General features: G+C 39.9%; 2 protein-coding genes across 5 annotated transcripts; both read right to left on the reverse strand.

The window, feature by feature from the left end:
- Nucleotides 1-1,332: 1,332 nt before the first annotated feature.
- LOC146552949 (uncharacterized) lies at nucleotides 1,333-12,625 on the reverse strand. Of its 4 annotated transcripts, XM_085255495.1 has the most exons (4): nucleotides 12,447-12,625; nucleotides 9,186-9,276; nucleotides 6,597-6,865; nucleotides 1,333-5,768 (listed from the first exon to the last, which is right to left on the reverse strand). In XM_085255495.1, the coding sequence occupies exons 2-4, from the start codon at nucleotides 9,206-9,208 to the stop codon at nucleotides 4,612-4,614; spliced, it is 1,449 nt and encodes a 482-aa protein (XP_085111621.1). In that variant the 5' UTR covers nucleotides 9,209-9,276; nucleotides 12,447-12,625; the 3' UTR covers nucleotides 1,333-4,611. The 4 variants fall into 4 exon arrangements, with proteins under 4 accessions (XP_085111621.1, XP_085111622.1, XP_085111623.1 ...); XM_085255496.1 differs by lacking the exon at nucleotides 9,186-9,276 and having other exon boundaries at nucleotides 6,597-6,849; XM_085255497.1 differs by lacking the exon at nucleotides 9,186-9,276.
- A 2,936-nt stretch (nucleotides 12,626-15,561) lies between these two features.
- Nucleotides 15,562-18,172, reverse strand: LOC146552950 (tripartite motif-containing protein 16-like). Its single transcript, XM_085255448.1, has one exon. It carries the CDS (start codon nucleotides 18,086-18,088, stop codon nucleotides 16,418-16,420), a length of 1,671 nt encoding a protein of 556 aa, XP_085111574.1. The 5' UTR covers nucleotides 18,089-18,172; the 3' UTR covers nucleotides 15,562-16,417.
- Between the last annotated feature and the right edge of the window lie 436 nt (nucleotides 18,173-18,608).

The following is an 18,608-nucleotide window of genomic DNA, read 5'->3' on the forward strand; positions in this document are numbered from 1 at the left end:
TGGCTACATCCATCTTTTATATTGTTATGTCGCTAAAACTGACCGCATAAATATATAATTAAGTCTGTGATCATTTGCTCACTGACATTCACACCAGTGGCCTGATTTAGGTTATTTTGTATCATCCTGTTCCTCCTTGCACAAAGGAGCAGATATCAGTACTGCTGATGGAATAAGGACCTTCTATGCCATACTCAGCTCTCCTACAGTGCCTGTCTCCCAGAACCTCCTCCATGCTCTTGAGAATGTGTTTGGCAAACACAGCAAAGCTTCTGGTAATTGCACATATTGATGTGCCATCCAGGAGGACTCAGGCTACCTGTGGAAACTCTTAATGGTCCAAGTATCCGCTCGTGCTACCAGTAGTGACACTGGCAAATGCAAAACTCTAGAAAAGATGAGGAGGGGGAAAATGTCAGTGGCTCCTTTTGTAAAACTATTCCTGTTTCAGGGGTTGTGTCATTGTTGCCCTTCTAGATGTTAAGATAAGATAAGATAGAACTTTATTAATCCCTCGGGTGGGTTCCTCTGGGAAATTCGACTTCCAAAAAGCACAGCAACGACCGAAGTTACAGTTACACACACACACACACACACACACACACACACACACACACACACACACACACACACACACACACACACACACACACACACACACACACACACACACACACACACACATATAAATACAGAGACAAATATAAATAAAATATACAAAGGGGATAAATAGAATAAATAGGAATAAAAAATAAAAATACAAGTGAATTGCACATTTCAAGTATTGAGTCTATTGCACTGTTGACTATTTACAAAAAGTATTGCACAAGGTATTGTACAGTGAGGTGAAGAGGCACTACAGCTTAGTTGTTCCCCCCTCCTTTGTCCTCCTGTTTCCCCTCCCTCTCCCCTCCAGAGAGGAGTTAAACAGTTTGATGGCGTGTGGGACAAAGGAGTTTTTAAGTCTGTTATGTTGTTAATTTCATTAACACCAAAGCAGCTGAAACTAATTAGCAACCCCTTCTACTACTTAACTAACCAGATAAATATCCCAGAGGTTTAACTGATTTGATGCTATACTCTGATTAAAAAGTGTTCTTTTAATATCTGAGCAGTGTATTTTTATGCTGTATGAACTGTCAATCTGCAGCTACTCTACACAAATATCTTCAATGAAGCAGCAACGCTCTGCAGCCAGAGCAGCTCAGGAACGGTAATACACACAGAAGCATGTTTCCTCAAATAATCAAAAACTCAGTTTCAAAATACATATAAAATAATGACAGGCGCAACCAAAGCTTCATATTTTAGAAATGACACTTCAGAAAAAAATTGTCACGTTTTACAGAAATTTTTATTTAAATTTTAAGAATAAAGAACCCACAACAATAAGGAACAGAACTAAATAAATCAGGATAAATAAATCAACAGAAGAGGTCCATATGGAAGCTTATTTTTTATGAAAAGTATTACAACATAAGGTGACCTCAAATCCATAAAGGCACATTGTTTTTGGTCTTGTAACTGTCAAGCTTTTAATTTTCTTTAAAGAGATTAAAGACTCTTTATTAGACAATAAAATAATAAAATCTTGGCTATAAAAAAAGCCAAGTACCCACAGAAAAATATTTTTTCTGTAACAACGCTGTCAAGTGAAAAAACTGAAGAATCTGGATCTACAATTAATATTTATCACCTCACCAGCACTAACACAATATATAAATTTATAATATACATATGTACACAAACTGACCAAGCATAAAACTATGACCATCTGCCTAATATTGTGTTGGCTACCCTTTTGCTGCAAAAACAGCCCTGACTGTTCAAGGGATGGACTCCAGACCCCTGAAGGTGTACTGTGGTATGGACTTGTTTGTCCGACACATCCCACAGATGCTCGACTGGACTTATATCTGGGGAATTCGGAGTGCAAGTCAACACCTCAAAATTCTTGTTGTGCTCCCTGCAAGCATTTTTGCTTTTGGTGGGGCACATTACCCCACACAGAGAGGCCACAGGCTTCTTAAGGTTTCTTCACAAAAGGTAAAGAGGTCCAGTTACTTTCTTTCCAAACTCCTTAAACTAACATGCCTGGATGATTGAGAAACTACACACATCAGAGAATACCATTTCCATGAATGGGTGTTCATGGTCTACAACAATACTAGGTAGTTGATACGATCTTCACATACCCATTGTCCACATGGCCAGGGATAAGCATGGACACTCCGACTGGTATGCAGTAATTCAATGTTATTTGTATAACACAAAAACCCCAACAATCAGTCAACTCCCTATAAGTAAGCACTCTGTGACAGTGGGAAGAAAAAAAAACTCCCTTTTAACAGGAAGACATCTGCTGCAGAACCAGGTTCAGGGAGGAGGAACAATTGACTACGACCAGTTGGGGTGAGGGTAAGACAACTATGCAGCGCCCAAACTGCAATGCACTGTACAGGGAGTGCAGAATTATTAGGCAAATAGCTGTATAGGCTCGAAAGCCTACTATCAATTAAGCATATTAGGTGATGTGCATCTCTGTAATGAGAAGGGGTGTGGTCTAATGACAGCAACACCCTATATCAGGTGTGCATAATTATTAGGCAACTTCCTTTCCTTTGGCAAAATGGGTCAAAAGAAGGACTTGACAGGCTCAGAAAAGTCAAAAATAGTGAGATATCTTGCAGAGGGATGCAGCAGTCTCAAAATTGCAAAGCTTCTGAAGCGTGATCATCGAACAATCAAGCGTTTCATTCAAAATAGTCAACAGGGTCGCAAGAAGTGTGTGGAAAAACCAAGGCGCAAAATAACTGCCCATGAACTGAGAAAAGTCAAGCGTGCAGCTGCCAAGATGCCACCAGTTTGGCCATATTTCAGAGCTGCAACATCACTGGAGTGCCCAAAAGCACAAGGTGTGCAATACTCAGAGACACGGCCAAGGTAAGAAAGGCTGAAAGACGACCACCACTGAACAAGACACACAAGCTGAAACGTCAAGACTGGGCCAAGAAATATCTCAAGACTGGTTTTTCTAAGGTTTTATGGACTGATGAAATGAGAGTGAGTCTTGATGGGCCAGATGGATGGGCCCGTGGCTGGATTGGTAAAGGCAGAGAGCTCCAGTCCGACTCAGACGCCAGCAAGGTGGAGGTGGAGTACTGGTTTGGGCTGGTATCATCAAAGATGAGCTTGTGGGGCCTTTTTGGGTTGAGGATGGAGTCAAGCTCAACTCCCAGTCCTACTGCCAGTTTCTGGAAGACACCTTCTTCAAGCAGTGGTACAGGAAGAAGTCTGCATCCTTCAAGAAAAACATGATTTTCATGCAGGACAATGCTCCATCACACACGTCCAAGTACTCCACAGCGTGGCTGCAAGAAAGGGTATAAAAGAAGAAAAACTAATGACATGGCCACCTTGTTCACCTGATCTGAACCCCATTGAGAACCTGTGGTCCATCATCAAATGTGAGATTTACAAGGAGGGAAAACAGTACACCTCTCTGAACAGTGTCTGGGAGGCTGTGGTTGCTGCTGCACACAATGTTGATGGTGAACAGATCAAAACACTGACAGAATCCATGGATGGCAGGCTTTTGAGTGTCCTTGCAAAGAAAGGTGGCTATATTGGTTGCTGATTTGTTTTTGTTTTGTTTTTGAATGTCAGAAATGTATATTTGTGAATGTGGAGATGTTATATTGGTGTCACTGGTAAAAATAAATAATTGAAATGGGTATATATTTGTTTTTTGTTAAGTTGCCTAATAATTATGCACAGTAATAGTCACCTGCACACACAGATATCCCCCTAAAATAGCTAAAACTAAAAACAAACTAAAAACTACTTCCAAAAACATTCAGCTTTGATATTAATGAGTTTTTTGGGTTCATTGAGAACATGGTTGTTGTTCAATAATAAAATTATTCCTCAAAAATACAACTTGCCTAATAATTCTGCCCTCCCTGTATATTCTAACTTTCTTTCTATTAAAACCAGCATTAACTCTGTTTTGGGGGTTGTTTGTTGGACCGGACCACATGGGCCAGCCTTTGATCCCACTTGGATCAGTGAGCCGTGGCTGTCTATGAGACCATCACTGGTTCACCACTTTTCATTCTTTGGCCCACGTTGGATACATGCTGACCACTGCAGACCGGGAACATCCCATAAGAGCTGCATTTTTGAAGATACTCTGACCCAGTTGTCTGACCCAAAGTCAACCTCACTCACTCAACCATTTTTCCTGTTTAGCTCATCAACTCTGAGAGAAGAATGTTTACTTGCTTCCTAATATATCCTACCCCCCAACAAGAGCCAAGATGTAGAGATAATGTTGTTCACTGGTCATAATACTATGCCTGATAGGTGTACATATATATCTGCTCAGACAAATGTAAAAATCTGGGTTTCCCCTACATCATAAGTATAAGGCAAACAAACAATACAAAAAGTGTTTTTACTGTCCAGGAGATAAAATGTAGCTCATTGACCTGAATGTAAGTTCATCTCTTCCTTCTGGTTTTGGAGTTATTTGGTTTCTCACTAGTGTGAGTTTTACCATTAACACACTGCTATGTCTAACGGCTCTGATAGACTCTAAGGATGAAACTTTTAAGCTGTGTGAGTTTCTATGTTTGTCTGACTGCATCTTTTCTCACAGGTGTCAAAAGAACGTGGCTTGTCCCCTGTGTGGGTTTTGATATGTTTTCTTAATGTTGACTGATCTCTAAATTCTTTTCCACAGGTGCTACATGAATATGGCTTTTCACCTGTGTGGATTCTGATGTGAGTTTTCAAGTGTTTTCTCTGAGTAAATCCTTTCCCACAGGTCCCACAAAAATAGGGCTTCTCGCCTGTGTGAATTCTCATGTGAGTTTTCAAGTTTATCATGTGACGGAAACTTTTCCCACAAGCAATGCAAGAATAAGGTTTCTCACCAGTGTGAATTCTAACATGAACTCTGAATGCTGATGAGTCACTGAAACATTTCCCACAGGTTTCACAAGAATAGGGCTTCTCACCTGTGTGGATTCTCATGTGAGTTTTCAAGTGTATCGTCTGACTGAAACCTTTGCCACAGGTGCTACAAGAATAGGGTTTCTCACCTGTGTGAATCCTTTCATGATGATCTAAAGTTGATTTCTTTGTGAATCTTCTCCCACAAGAGCTGCAAGAATATGGCTTTTCACCTGTGTGAATTGCCATATGGCTTTTCACATGTATGAGCTGACTGAATCTTTTCCCACAAGTGCTGCAAGAGTAAGGTTTCTCACCTGTGTGAACTCTTAGATGCTTAGTCAGCCTGTATTTATACTGAAAAGTTTTTCCACAGGTGTCACATTTTAATGACTTTTCACTTATGTCAGTTTTGCACTGACTCTCCGTCACTGGACAGTTATCTGTTTTGTTACTGTGATGTCTTCTCTTCTTCGGCTCTGCATATCTAGTTGATCCTGTCTGCACATGCTCACTTTCTTTCTGATCTTGGCTCTCTGGTTCAGGAGAGTTGTAAGAAAGGAGATGGTCACAGTTTGGTTCTGATTCACTGTGGTCACTTTCCTTATAAATAGGAGTCACTATAAAGATATCAGCCTCCTGCTTCAGAACAAGCTGCTCTCCCTCCTGACTGGTGCAGAGTTCCTCCGGTTCCTCTTTAATTTGTGGAGGATCTGGGTCGACCTGGTTCAGACTGGAGTTTCTATCTTGGTTATCAACCTGCTGGTTATTCATAGCCTCCTCCTCCATACACATATATTGTTGCGGGAGATCTGATGTGACACATGGACAAAAATGATATGAAAAAAAAAAAACACAACTGGGTATTTCAGGTTGTAAATCTAGTATTCAAAATTATCACACGTTCATACTAGAATATTATAGAACAGCACTGAAGGACACTTTATTTTAATTCTCATATAATGTCTCACCTATTTAGAAGTAATGTATTCATCTCACATATGGGCTGTTTCAAGCACTTCTATATGTTGTATTTAGGTATCTGCACTAGTAGACTGTTTTCTGTCCAGGCAGTCTTCTTTCATGTAGTAGAAGAAAGATAGCACTTAGGTTCCTCAGATGGGACACAGGGCACTTCAAAGGGGGAATGCTTTGACAAGGGGGGATATTTAATAGATTTTCAGGTCAGAGTGACCACGCTAAAAATAATAAACAGAAAACTGGACAGTTTTCAATCTTTTGAAGCTTAATGTCTGCCATGGGTGAAGTCATGAGTTGAAATTAATAAGTGGGCGATTAAAAGACCACCCTCTAGAAATTGAGAGCCCAAAAGCTTGGGGCAGCTTGTCCATCTTTGATTATGCTTGAATCTGAGTAGTTCCTGCAGAACGTCATGGGAGAGAGTTTTACTTTCTGCCTTTGGTTTTTGAGTTTCTTTTTTTTCACCAAACCGTCCTGCATTTGAAGTTGCATTAAAAATTGCCAAGTATGGTTCAGAGGCCAAGGACCTGGGAAGTGAAATCCTCACCAGAACGAAAGAAGTCAGTTTCCACTTTGGCTTATGAGAATGTAGGTTTAATGTTCAATGTTAAAGGTTTAGGGGAAAAAATACATAAATGGTATTTTGAAGTTTCACATACCTATTCTGTGTAATTTTATTTCAGGCTTCCACATAATATCTAGCTCTCCCCCAGTCCAGATGATGATGCCTTCAGTCTCCTGCTTCACTACAAGCTGTTCTTCCTCCTGACTGATCCAGAGTTCATCCTGTTCCTCTTTAATCTGTGGAGGCTCCGAGTCCTCCTGGTCCATACTGGAGGTACTCTCCTGGTTACACATCTGCTGGTCATCCAGACCCTCCTCTTCCTCACACTTCATGTTGCTGTGGGAGGTCTTAATGAAAGGGACACTAGAAAGAGGTTATTGATGTGATGACAAGAAAACAAACATTTTAAAAAATATCTTCCAGTATGCCTCTACACAATGAGCATGTCTCTCATATATGTGAATAAGTGCACAAATGTTTCAAGAGCACCTGTGCGAGTCACTCTTGAGTTCTAGCACCCTTAATAGCAGAGTACAAAACATTAGGGGAGGTTCTAAGAAACTTATGTTTTAAAACACTTTTTGGTTGTCACTTTTGTGACATAACAAACATCAGTAACTACATGACAGAAAATCTTTTCCATGAGAAAAAGAAATCTATATTTAATGATTACTAGCTGCAGATTTTAATGTAGGTGAAGTGAAAAGAGGAGACAAGGAGGTCTTGGGTTGGTATGGTGTTCCTGTTAAGTAGTGCAGGAAAGATGATGGTGGGTTTCATGAAAAGGATGGAAACAACTGTAGTGAACACATGGATCAACAAGGAGGAGGAATTTAGGGTGACAGATAAGAGTGGAGAAGGGAGCACACAGGTGGATTACAGCTTATGCAGAATGTGCGGTCTGAAAGCAAAGACACCCGAAGGTGGTGTTATTCAAGAATGCAGCTAGGCAGCATCGGATGGCAGTCTATGGTATGGCTTCAAATATCAAGAAGAGGAAACAAGTGAAGGAAGAAGCAAGGATTAAATGGTAGAAGCTGAAGAAGGAAAAATGTTCCACAGAGTTCTGGAAGGAGTTGAGACAGGCTCTGGGTGGTAGGGACTAGAGGTGGGTTTTGATTATTGATTTTCCGATTAAAATCGATTCTAGCTTGAATAATGTGATATCGAATCCTGAATCGATTTTTAAATATAAATTTAGTTTGCCCAAAATGCTAGAGTCTCAGGTTAAACCTCACAAAATTTCGAGAACCACCAAACGGCTAAAGCAGTAAATGAGAGCGTGGACTCGCCAACGCATCGGAAACAGTTTCTCACCCGACGGCATGGACACGCCGTCGGGGCTGAAAGCCGAGAGCTCACAGATTCTGATGTGTCAGCGGGGCTGCACTTTGTGCTTAAATCTTGTTTTGTGCTAGATTCTGAAGCTTCAGGTTTTGTCTCTCTCCAAACAAAGTTGATTGAACCAGCCACAAAAGAAGATCCAAACTACGCTTTACATGTCGCTTCACATAAGCATCATCGTTAATTCCCTCTTCCTGTTTTGCTTCCACCACGATAAAAAAAAAAAAATATCACACTTCCTGCAGCGCTCACTCTCTCAGTGTACTTCAACAACAGTTTCCCATCTAAACAGCTCTGTTTTCTGCATTATTTGCTTGCTTATTACCCACCAGTCTACCGTTATGTACAGCGCTGTCGGGCACTGTTTTTTTGTTGTTGTTTTTGTTAATCTAACTGACTTCCAACAAGAAAGCCTCATTTCTGCTGTTCAATACTGAAGAAATTTAAACTTTTTAGAATTATGCAAAATTGCAAAACGCTTAGCTGTGTCTCTAATAAAACCTCTGTAACTTTACTCTGCTTCACTTCATCAGCATCAGGCAATGTTTATATGTTGATTCATGGGTTTCTTCAGTTTTTGTTCTACTACATTTTTAAGGTTATCTGCTATAAAAAGCCAGGCCAGGAAAATCGCCTTCATGTTTTTCCGTGTTCAATGCTCAGTTACTTTGACACAAAGGCATCTGCTGTGATGCTTACACCTCTGATAAAGTCTCACAAATGTCAGCTTTCTTTTTATAGATATAAAAATATGGATATGTACTGATAAATGATCAGAATTATAATATTTCTGACTGTCTGAGGCAAAATTTCCCCGATTCAAGTCGAATTGAATCGATTCAGGACCTTGTGAATCGGAATAGAATCAATTCTAGAAATCAGTGACGATACCCAGCCCTAGTAGGAACGTGTTGCCAGATGAATGGGAAGGTACAGTTGTAGTCGTGAGGGAAACTCACAACCAGGTGATTGATGTATCCTTTGGAGAGAGGAAAGAGAACAAAGAGACTTGTTGATGGACAGAGGAACTACAGGAAAGTATTCAAAGGAAGAGGTTAGCAAAGAAAAAGGAGGATAGTCAGTCAACAGGAACACATCAGTGGCTAGGCAGAGATCAAGCTGGAAAAGATGTGCAGCAGGTTAGCATGTTTAAGGATAAATATGGATATGTACTAATGAGTGAAGGGAGTGTATGGAGAAAATGGAAGCAGTACTTCGAATGAAGCTGCAAAGCAGTAAGAAAAAGGTAGACCACAGAGAAGATTCATGCATGTAGAGAAAGAGGATATGCAGAAGGCTGGCAAAATTATAGACATTCTCTACTTAAGTCCAATTCCACCTGAATTCGACCAGATGTTTCATGGTGTCAAACTCCAGTCCTCAAGCGCCAGTGTCCTGAAACTTTTCCATGTGTCCCTGCTGCAACACACCTGAATAACATAAGTAGGTCATTAGCAACACTCTATAGAAATTGACTGCATGCTGAGGTGGCAGTTCAGCAATTTGATTCATGTAACAGCAGCTCATGACTGAATGAACACGGTGCACGTAGTTTTAGAAGTACATCTTTCCAAACACTTTACGTCACTTCAGTTTACTTGAGTAGGTTTAGGGGTTGCTACCGCAGCATGCAGTCAAGTGTTTTGCTAATGACCTACTAAGTTTATTCAGGTGTGTTGCAGGAGGGACACATGGAAAAGTTTCAGGACACAGGCCCACAAGGACTGGAGTACGACACAACTGCTCTACACTGACAGTATACAGTTTGTGCTGTCTTTATACTGGACGGCCACTGTACACCAGTCAAACACACTGATCTTTACTTTAAATCCATCACAGTACAGCAAACTAACCTGTTTATCTATTTTAATGCAGCCTTTAAATAACAGTCTACCTCATGTTTGTTTTGCAGCATGTTTTACAATATATATTTAAAAAAAAAACAAAAAAACAGTGTCACATGTACAAACCCAATATCTGATAAAAAGCACAAGGACTTAAATGTAAGCTTTAAATGAGCAGTCCTTCCCTTTAAATCTAAGCTCTCTTTATCCTCTCCTGTCCTATCTCTCTTATCTTTCTCCATCTCTGAGTGAAGTTAGCTCTTTCTTTTCATTCCCAGTGCAATACAGCAGCTGGACCTTTAGCTTGCAACACACTGTGAGACAAACTCCACACAAACAGTTTGTGTGTTAGCTGATGTTTGTTGAGCCAATAGAAATGCTGCATTTGAAATCACCTGCCACTAAAAAACATTGCTCCCTTTATGCTCACTACTCTTCTGCAGGGCTAGTTAGAGGCTGAAGTATCACACTTGCAACTTATGGACACCTGCAGTTGTTCTGGTGTTGTGCCAAAAATAAGAAAAGAAGAAGAAAACGCAACCCACTTTAAACCCTGACTATCAGACACCATTGTGCCTCTTTAATGCCTTTTTATCAACATACCCTGGTGATTAATACACGAACAGGATTGCCCCTCATGTGTTACTGTTCACGCTTAAATCAGTTTGATGTTTGAAGGCGTGCAGTGACATGAAATAATAGCTTCCCTCATATCCCTTAAACCAAAAGTAACAAGCCTGTTTTGAAAATGTAAGAAGTAAAAGTAAAAAGTACTCAAGTAAGGCACAGAAGGCCAAAAATTCTATTTAAGTACAGTAACAAAGTATTTGTACTTTGTTACTTCCTATATAAACATATTACCAACAAAGTGTTCTTATATTCTTAGACTGAGATTTTATCATTTTAGCTGGCTTTGGGACAATCTGCTTTTTTCTGGACTTTTTATTGCATTTTAGTGTTTGGCTTTTGAGCGACTTCTTCAGCTCTGTTTCTATACTACCGTAATAATTAATAATTAAGAGACCTCACAAGGGTACCACATAATGATGTGAAGCCAAAGAGCTTCAGCACCATGGAGCAGCAGCACATCCAAAGCTCAGTGCAGTGCAGTCACTACTGTAATCCTTCATACTGTCCATATTTAATGTAGGGTTTGAATCAGGCCATGAATTTCCTCATAATAAGTATTTTTACCAATTGGTGAACTACAGATCTAATTAGGATGTATAAATAGCCTATCTCACATAACTCACCGAACTTCCCAACATATAATGATGGAAAACTTAAAACAGATACCAGTGATGTGCAAAAGTCTTCAGCCAATCTTTATATTTTGCATCCAAGGAGCCAGTTTCTGGTAATGTTTTACAGAGGTCTTGAGTAATACTTCTCCAGCCTTTCAGAAGGTCTTTAGAAATTGGCTGCTCTTTCACTTTTTTCAGTCCAGCCCTTGTACCTGACAATTATCAGAGGATTTTTTTTCCCAATCAAGCATAAAACAGGCATCTAACTCAAACTCAGTCGAGAGCTTTGGACTGTCATTCAAGAAGAAAGCTAATTTTAACAGATTTCAGGCTGTGTTGAGGAACACAGGTGGTCATACCAAGTGTTGCCTTTCAAGCTCATAGAATTGTACAAACTCTGTTTTAGCCTTACATACTGGATTTCCATGCATGTTTGCATGTGTTTCAATAACCGTTTTCCAATTTTCTTCTCATAATATGAAGAGATGAGGGGTGGCTCGAGACTTTTGCATGGTACCTTAACAAGTCACAAGCACTCTCACTTCAGTGTGTCTGACATTAAATAGATATATTTAGTCTGCCATTTACCTTCACTCTTAACTGCAAAGCGTCACTAGTCAAGTTTACACTTATCAATGCTCTTCATAATTTTCAGGTCTACTGTTGGTCGGGGGTTTGAAATAATATGACATAGAAACAGAATTTTATATTTAATTGTTGTCTCTAAAGGGAATAGGTCTGTTCATATTACAGTTTGAAAGACAGGCTACATCTATCTATGCAAAAGTGAGGAGAAAAAGCAAGAGAGAGCTGGGGGCTTTATCTCTTCAGCGCGGCAGTAAAACAAGATGTAAAATAATCGCAGCGTTGAACAAGATTTTTTGTTTGTTTGTTTGTTGAAAATTTTAATAGTTAATATATTTAAAGATTTAAAGAGATGGAAAAGTAATGTAAATAACTCTTGGCTGAAGTATTAAAATCACAACAGTAAACTGAAAAAAGGGGAATAACATGCGCATATCACAAACAAGTATATTTAAGGATAAGAAATTTGTATGGTCCGAATTTCTGACTTTACGGTGTATACGTAAAGGCACCACACAAACGATTTGTGAAGGTGCGTTTAGCCGTAAACAGCAATGTAGACGCTCACTAGGTTTTATTTTTATGTTATTTTTTTTGTGCTTCTCCAAAGTGTATATGGTAGCTGGGAAGACCTGCACAACAGCCACATGGCGATGTTGAGAGAGACCTACGGTACTGTGCAGAAAGCAGAAGCTTTCTTTGTCTCTGTTTGACTTTAATACACGAAGCCTTCCAGTAAAATCACTTCCTCGTGTGTAACGCTAAAAGAAGTTTACCGTTTAAAAGGGAACTTGTGTTATTTCTATACAAACAGGTCATAGTTGCTCATTGATTTACTCTTTCTGTCTACAATCTGGGCTCCGATCAGTGTCCTACATGAGTCGTATTCCTGCGTTAGTTCATTGTGATCGTCACAGTTTTACATACCAATTTATGTGTAACTTTATCTCGAGTTTCCGGCTGATATCCAGCAGTCTGCGGTGATGATTGATCTCCTCCTCATACCGGACGATTGTTTTGCAACCTGAGAGAACGTCTTCGATAACAGCAGTTAATCTCGCCTCGATAAACTCTCACTTGAACACAGAGGTAAGTAGTAAGCGTGCGTCATTTCCGTTCTTATTGTTTTCTTGTTAATTTCCGGCAGATTAAACGCATCAAAATGTTATTGCTGCCCCCTTCAGGCCATTCGTACAATTTCAACGAGTTACTTACGAGCCCCTCACTGGTACTTTGCAGAAACCTGAATGTATGACTCTACAATAATCCAAGTTAAATATTGATCCAAGGAATAGTCTATGCATAAAGTTTCTTTCTCAGCATAGGTGGAGCCGATCATAAAAGCATGCCTAGCACATTCTGCCTTTCCACATGTGCATTTTTTCAATATGATGACCAATAATAAGTGCCAACCCATAACTGAAATCACAGTGCACCAGCCTAAGTCTGGTGAATAGCCTGTTTATGGCTTATGTTTATCATGCCAAAGCAGCTCAGTGTAATTTAAATTCAGACTTTGGTTTAGGTTTGGATAGCTTTATTCCTTTAATACATGAAATCATTGTTATAAAAATTCCTTTGTGGATTTACTTGAGTTATCTTTGCATATTAATACAATTTGTTTAATGATCTGAAACATGTAAATTTGAACAACAAATATGCAAACAAATATGCAAAAACAAATAGATATATAAATAAGAGAGAAACCAGGAAGGGGCCAAATACCAGCTCTGTACACCATAAGTTATATTAAAAAGATCTTATTGCATGTTTCAGGAAATCTGTGCATTTTCTGAAACATATTTTCAACCATTGTCACGTCTGTGCAGTTTACTTTTTTTGTTGTCATGTCTGTGTTTACCCACCAGGTGACGCCTTTTCTGCACTTCCTAAAGCCTCCCTGGTCAGTTTAATGCTTAGTCCAAGTTTAGAGCAAGAGAAGCAGTGATAGGCTCCATGGCAAAAAAAAAAAAAAAGGCACAGAAAAGAGCTCCATCTAAAAAATCAAACAAAAACAAAAAACAAAACAAAAAACAGATGTCACAGTACTTCTCTCTGTCCTGGATTCTCTGCTGGATGTTTTGTCGACTCACCTCCAGCTCTCTCTGCCTCTCAGTCCTTTCTGCTGCAGCTGAGACTGTGTCGTGGCCTTTATGTTCATCCACAGAGCAGAGATAACAGATACTCTGCTGATCAGTACGGCAGAACATCTTCATCACCTCATCATGACGAGAGCAGATGTTCTCCTGGAGCTTCTTGGAGGGCTCCACCAGCTTGTGTTTCTTTTCTTTTTGTTTTTAATGGAACAACATTACACTGTGGCTGAAGGTGATTCTAACAGTAAGAAGCCAGACAAACTAAACAGAACTTGAAGCCTTTTTTGAAGTTTTTTTTTATCTGTGTAAAAATCAAAGGCAACATCTTCAGGTCCAGCAGTGATCAGCAGGAGCATCTTGGAGTCCAGCATTCCTTAGCTGTTCCACTAACATGGAGTTTTTCAACAGAACAGGAGTAATGTCAGTGACTCTAAGGCTACGTTCACACTGCAGGCGAAAGCGGATCAAATCCGACTTTTTTGACCCTATGCGACCCATATCCGATCATGGTATGACAGTGTCAACAGCACAAATCCAATATTTTCAAATCCGATCTGGGTCACTTTCCTATGTGGTACTGAATCCGATACATATCTGATGTTTCAGAAAACGACTGCTGTTTGAATGGTCATGTCGCATTAAATCCGTCTTTTACGTCACTGACACAAGACAGACCAGCTCCGAAGAAGCACCCGATAAGACACGAACGCTTCCTGGCCATCCAGTGAAGCTGTTGGGAAGACAACGTTGGAGAAACATGAACATTTTATTTGTACTGTATAATCTGCAGATTCTGACAGAAATTTCCAACTATCCTTTGAAGCACCGCTCCTCTCTAAAATAACAATAAGGATCATTTTTAAATAACAAAATAACAAAATAACTTAAAGCAAAATTGGGAAACGTAAAGTCCGAAACAAGTCTTTATATTAAGGTCATCAGTCAAACAATACTGTTTGGTCTGGGTCTAAACAGAGCGCGTTGTGTGTAACGTCTGCTTTTGCGCATGCGGGCCGCTTTAAGGGTTCACACTAGAGCGCGTTTGCTGTGTAGACCTGCAATGACCTGCAATGTGAATGTAGCCTTAGTTTCACTTCCTGAAACTAAAACTAGACTGAGCTCTGATCAAAAGAACATGGGTTTCTGCTGTGAATGGGGTCTGTCAGCTCTTATATGTCACAACGTGTTGGTTCCACCATCTACAACCTCCAGATCTGACGAGCAGGAAACGAGAAAGTATGTTGACAGTAGTGTGAATTTTGTTCACTGGTAATTTTCATCATTTTTGTCAACAACCTTTTTTTCTGGCAAAAACAAGACGATAACCAAATAAAAACTAATGCACACACTTCTTGTATTCACACTTTTGTAAACAAATACAAACGAAATCCAATCAGAATTCAGTTGTGTAGAAAGGTGTGAGTTTCACATTCGATATCAATGAAAATAAGATGCTTTGTAAGCTGTGCTGAGCAACTCCTACCAGTAACAATATGACATCATCTGTTGCAACATAAAAAAAAAACCCTCTTTAAAAAATCATTCTTCTCAGTTTCTTGTGCAAATCTGCTGAATGCAGTATTTCTCTTCCTTAAAATAATTCAAATATTCCAAATGAACAGAGAAAAGTTAGCTGATAAACAGGGAGACTGTTTAAAAAATACATTAGTGTCATAAGTTAGTTTGTTTGTTTTGTCTTTTTTGTCTACTTCTCAGTACAAACCAGTAGTACAGTGTAACTACACTGCCAGAAAAAACAGGTGTATAGGTGACAACACATAAAAAAAATTTGCACCACTGCAGAGCACAACACTTCAGGACTCCAAACTGAAGAACTCTACACAATTAAAGTGCAGTCAGGTCTCCTAGATGCAGTCACCTGAGGGCATGAAGCTTTCCCTGCTCTACACCCAAACACATTATTAAGACTGCAGCTGTTCTTTTTTTAAAATAGGTAATATTTACATAAAACACACTATTGATTTTACGTTCCCCTAAAAGGTCCAGTGGAAGTGGGGGGAAGACACAAACGGTGTTTGGTTTGAAAAAAGGAGACAGGGGTGCAAAATTGTTAAAGAGTTTTATTAATTTTCCTATTCATACTATAACTAAAAGAGATGAATAAGCCACTAAACCTTTTAAAGAAGGAAAACAAAGAAACCCAGGAGTTGGTCACTAAACTGAAAAGTAAGTCACCGAAACACACTCCTCACCACAGAGCAGGACAAAACACCATAAAATTGACTGACAGCCCAGATATTCTGTGTTAAAGTCATGCAGACTATCCGGGCTGTCAGTTCATTTTAGAGAAAGACATTGCCCTTCAATGAAACTGCAGGTGCATCTCCACTTGGCACAACAGTAATGGGAAACAGTGACAGCAAGAGAGAGAGAAAGAAAAATGGAGCAGAGAAAGTAACGTAGATAGACCTATCCATCTATCTCCCCCGTCTATCCGAGTTCACAGAGCTCTGCAGCTGTTACAGTTCTGTATAATCGGTCCATAGAGTGGCTGAGTGAATGTGGTCTGGAATCTGAAGGAGAGCCATGGTTTCAGGGAGGCTGTAGAAGGATAGAATATTGGCTTGTAAATAAAAAATCATCATGGGTAGTGATAGCCTCCAGGAAACAGGAAAGAGCTCGACCTAAAAAAAATGGCCCTGAAAAACATCAAGAGAATAACAAGAAGACGTTAAGGTACCACCTATAATGTTTGACTGACAGCTGAGCTCTGTGCAGTGCAGAGATGTCACAACAATGATGGAGAAAAAAGAAATACACACCAAAATGAAATACTTTAGTCTATTTAAGGTTAATGAACTCAGCTTTGTTTCCGTAATCAGAGTAAAGCCAAAGTCCAGCATAGAGCGGCTGAGTGAATGTGGTCTGGACTCTGTGGAGGAGAGTCATGGTTTCAGAGACGCTGTAGAAGGACAAAATACCTGCTCTGTGATCCAGGTACACTCCTACTCTGGAGGATGGAAGACCTGGGACAGGAGTTTTATAATTGTTGTACCAAAATGTATAACTCTTTGTATCACAGTCTAATGCCCAAGATTTGTCATTACGTCCAAATGCACATTCATTTCCTGATCTTTTGATATTTTTGTACACAACTGCTAAATAAACTCCTATCCCTTTCCTCTCCACCTCCCAGTAACAACGTCCAGTCAGACTCTCTCTACTCAGGACCTGAAACCATTCAGTGAATCTGTCTGGATGATTAGAATTAGACTGTTGTTGAATCATTGCTATTGCTCTTCTGTTCCCCTCTGATAATAACATATGTTTGTGTGCTGTGTTTGGATCCAGTGTGATTTCACATGAATATTTTAAGAATCCAGCTCTGGTCTTTGGCTCTGGTTGTGACAGTAAAACATCCACTTCAGTGACTGTCAGTGAGATGTTTGTCCGTTCCTCTCTCAGAATGTCCTGTAGTTTATCTCTGACCTCTGACACAGCTGCTGTCACATCCTCAAAGTAGCTCAGAGGACGGATATTGATGCTGGATGAGTCTGTAGACTCACTGAGTGCTGACAGTGAGGGGTAGTTGTGTAGAAACTGGATGTGATCCTCTGTGTGTGAGAGCTGCTTCAGCTCAGCATCTTTCCTCTTCAGCTCAGTGATCTCCTGCTCCAGCTTCTCCTGAAGCTCTTTGACTCGACTCACTTCAGTTTCCTGCTGGGATCTGATCTGCTGCTTCACATCAGAGCTTCTTTTCTGGATGAGATGGATCAGCTCAGTGAAGATCTTCTCACTGTGCTCCACTGTTTGATCAGCAGACTGATTGATGGCCTCCACCTCCTGTTGAAGCAGCTTCACATCTTTCTCTCTGTCCTGGATTCTCTGCTGGATGTTTTGTCGACTCACCTCCAGCTCTCTCTGCCTCTCAGTCCTTTCTGCTGCAGCTGAGACTGTGTCGTGGCCTTTATGGTCATCGATTAAACACTGATGACAGATACTCTGCTGATCAGTACGACAGAACATCTTCATCACCTCATCATGACGAGAGCAGATGTTCTCCTGGAGCTTCTTGGAGGGCTCCACCAGCTTGTGTTTCCTGAATGTAGGTGAATCATAATGAGGCTGAAGGTGGTTCTCACAGTAAGATGCCAGACACACTAAACATGAATTAAAGGCTTTCATTTTTCTTCCAGTGCAGACATCACAGGCCACATCTTCAGGTCCAGCATAGCAGTGATCAGCAGGAGCAGCTTGGAGTCCAGTCTTCTTCAGCTCCTCCACTAAAACTGCTAACATGGTGTTTTTCACCAGGACAGGCCTCGGTGTGAAAGTCTGTCTGCACTGAGGGCAGCTGTAGATTTGCTTTGTATTCTCTGTATTCCAATGGATTTTAATACAGTTCATGCAGTAGCTGTGTCCACAGGGAATAGTCACCGGATCCTTCAGTAGATCCAAACAGATTGAACAAGAAAAAGTTTCTCGGTCCAGCTGAACTCCTTTCGTCGCCATTTCTTCTCTGAGTGTCAGTGACTGTGTGAGTTTCACTTCCTTATAACTGAAACTATTCTGAACTCTGATCTAAAAATCTTGTGTTTCTACTAGAGATGGCACGATACCACTTTTTTATGTCCGATACCGATATCATAAATTTGAATATCTGCCGATACCGATATGAATCCGATATAGTGTTTTTTAATCAACAAAACTGTTTTTTAAATATCTTGCTGCATTTTGTATAAGTTCATACTCAAGTGTAAAACAACAACTACACTAAAGCTATTCTGTTATACCTGTATGCAAAAAAAAAATATTTCATAGTTCAGCAATACTGATCAATCTAATAAACTTAAACCTACACCATCCTCCCTATTCTGGTATTTTAAAGAGTACTTAGCGTAAATATTAAGCAACCTAACTAATAGGGTTCCAACTCCCAGCAACAAAAATAAATAAATAAAAAATAGGGAACCACCCCTCACGCGCCACCTCATGATGCTTAATCGACGTAATCAACCTTAATTTGATGCAG

The sequence above is a fragment of the Mchenga conophoros genome, linkage group LG18 (genome assembly GCF_057382185.1).
Source record: "Mchenga conophoros isolate Kocher_MC1m ecotype Shallow Benthic linkage group LG18, M_conophoros_male_GT1.1, whole genome shotgun sequence".
Classification (NCBI taxonomy): Eukaryota; Metazoa; Chordata; class Actinopteri; order Cichliformes; family Cichlidae; genus Mchenga; species Mchenga conophoros.

Coding starts and splice junctions, on each gene's coding strand:
- LOC146552949 (XM_085255495.1), bottom strand. CDS start 9,208: ATGAAACATCTGGTCGAATTCAG. Junction 6,866..9,185: donor AAACATCTGGTCGAATTCAG/GTGGAATTGGAC, acceptor ACCTCTTTCTAG/TGTCCCTTTCATTAAGACCT. Junction 5,769..6,596: donor AATAAAATTACACAGAATAG/GTATGTGAAACT, acceptor GTGTCACATCAG/ATCTCCCGCAACAATATATG.
- LOC146552950 (XM_085255448.1), bottom strand. CDS start 18,088: ATGGCGACGAAAGGAGTTCAGCTGGACCGAGAAACTTTTTCTTGTTCA.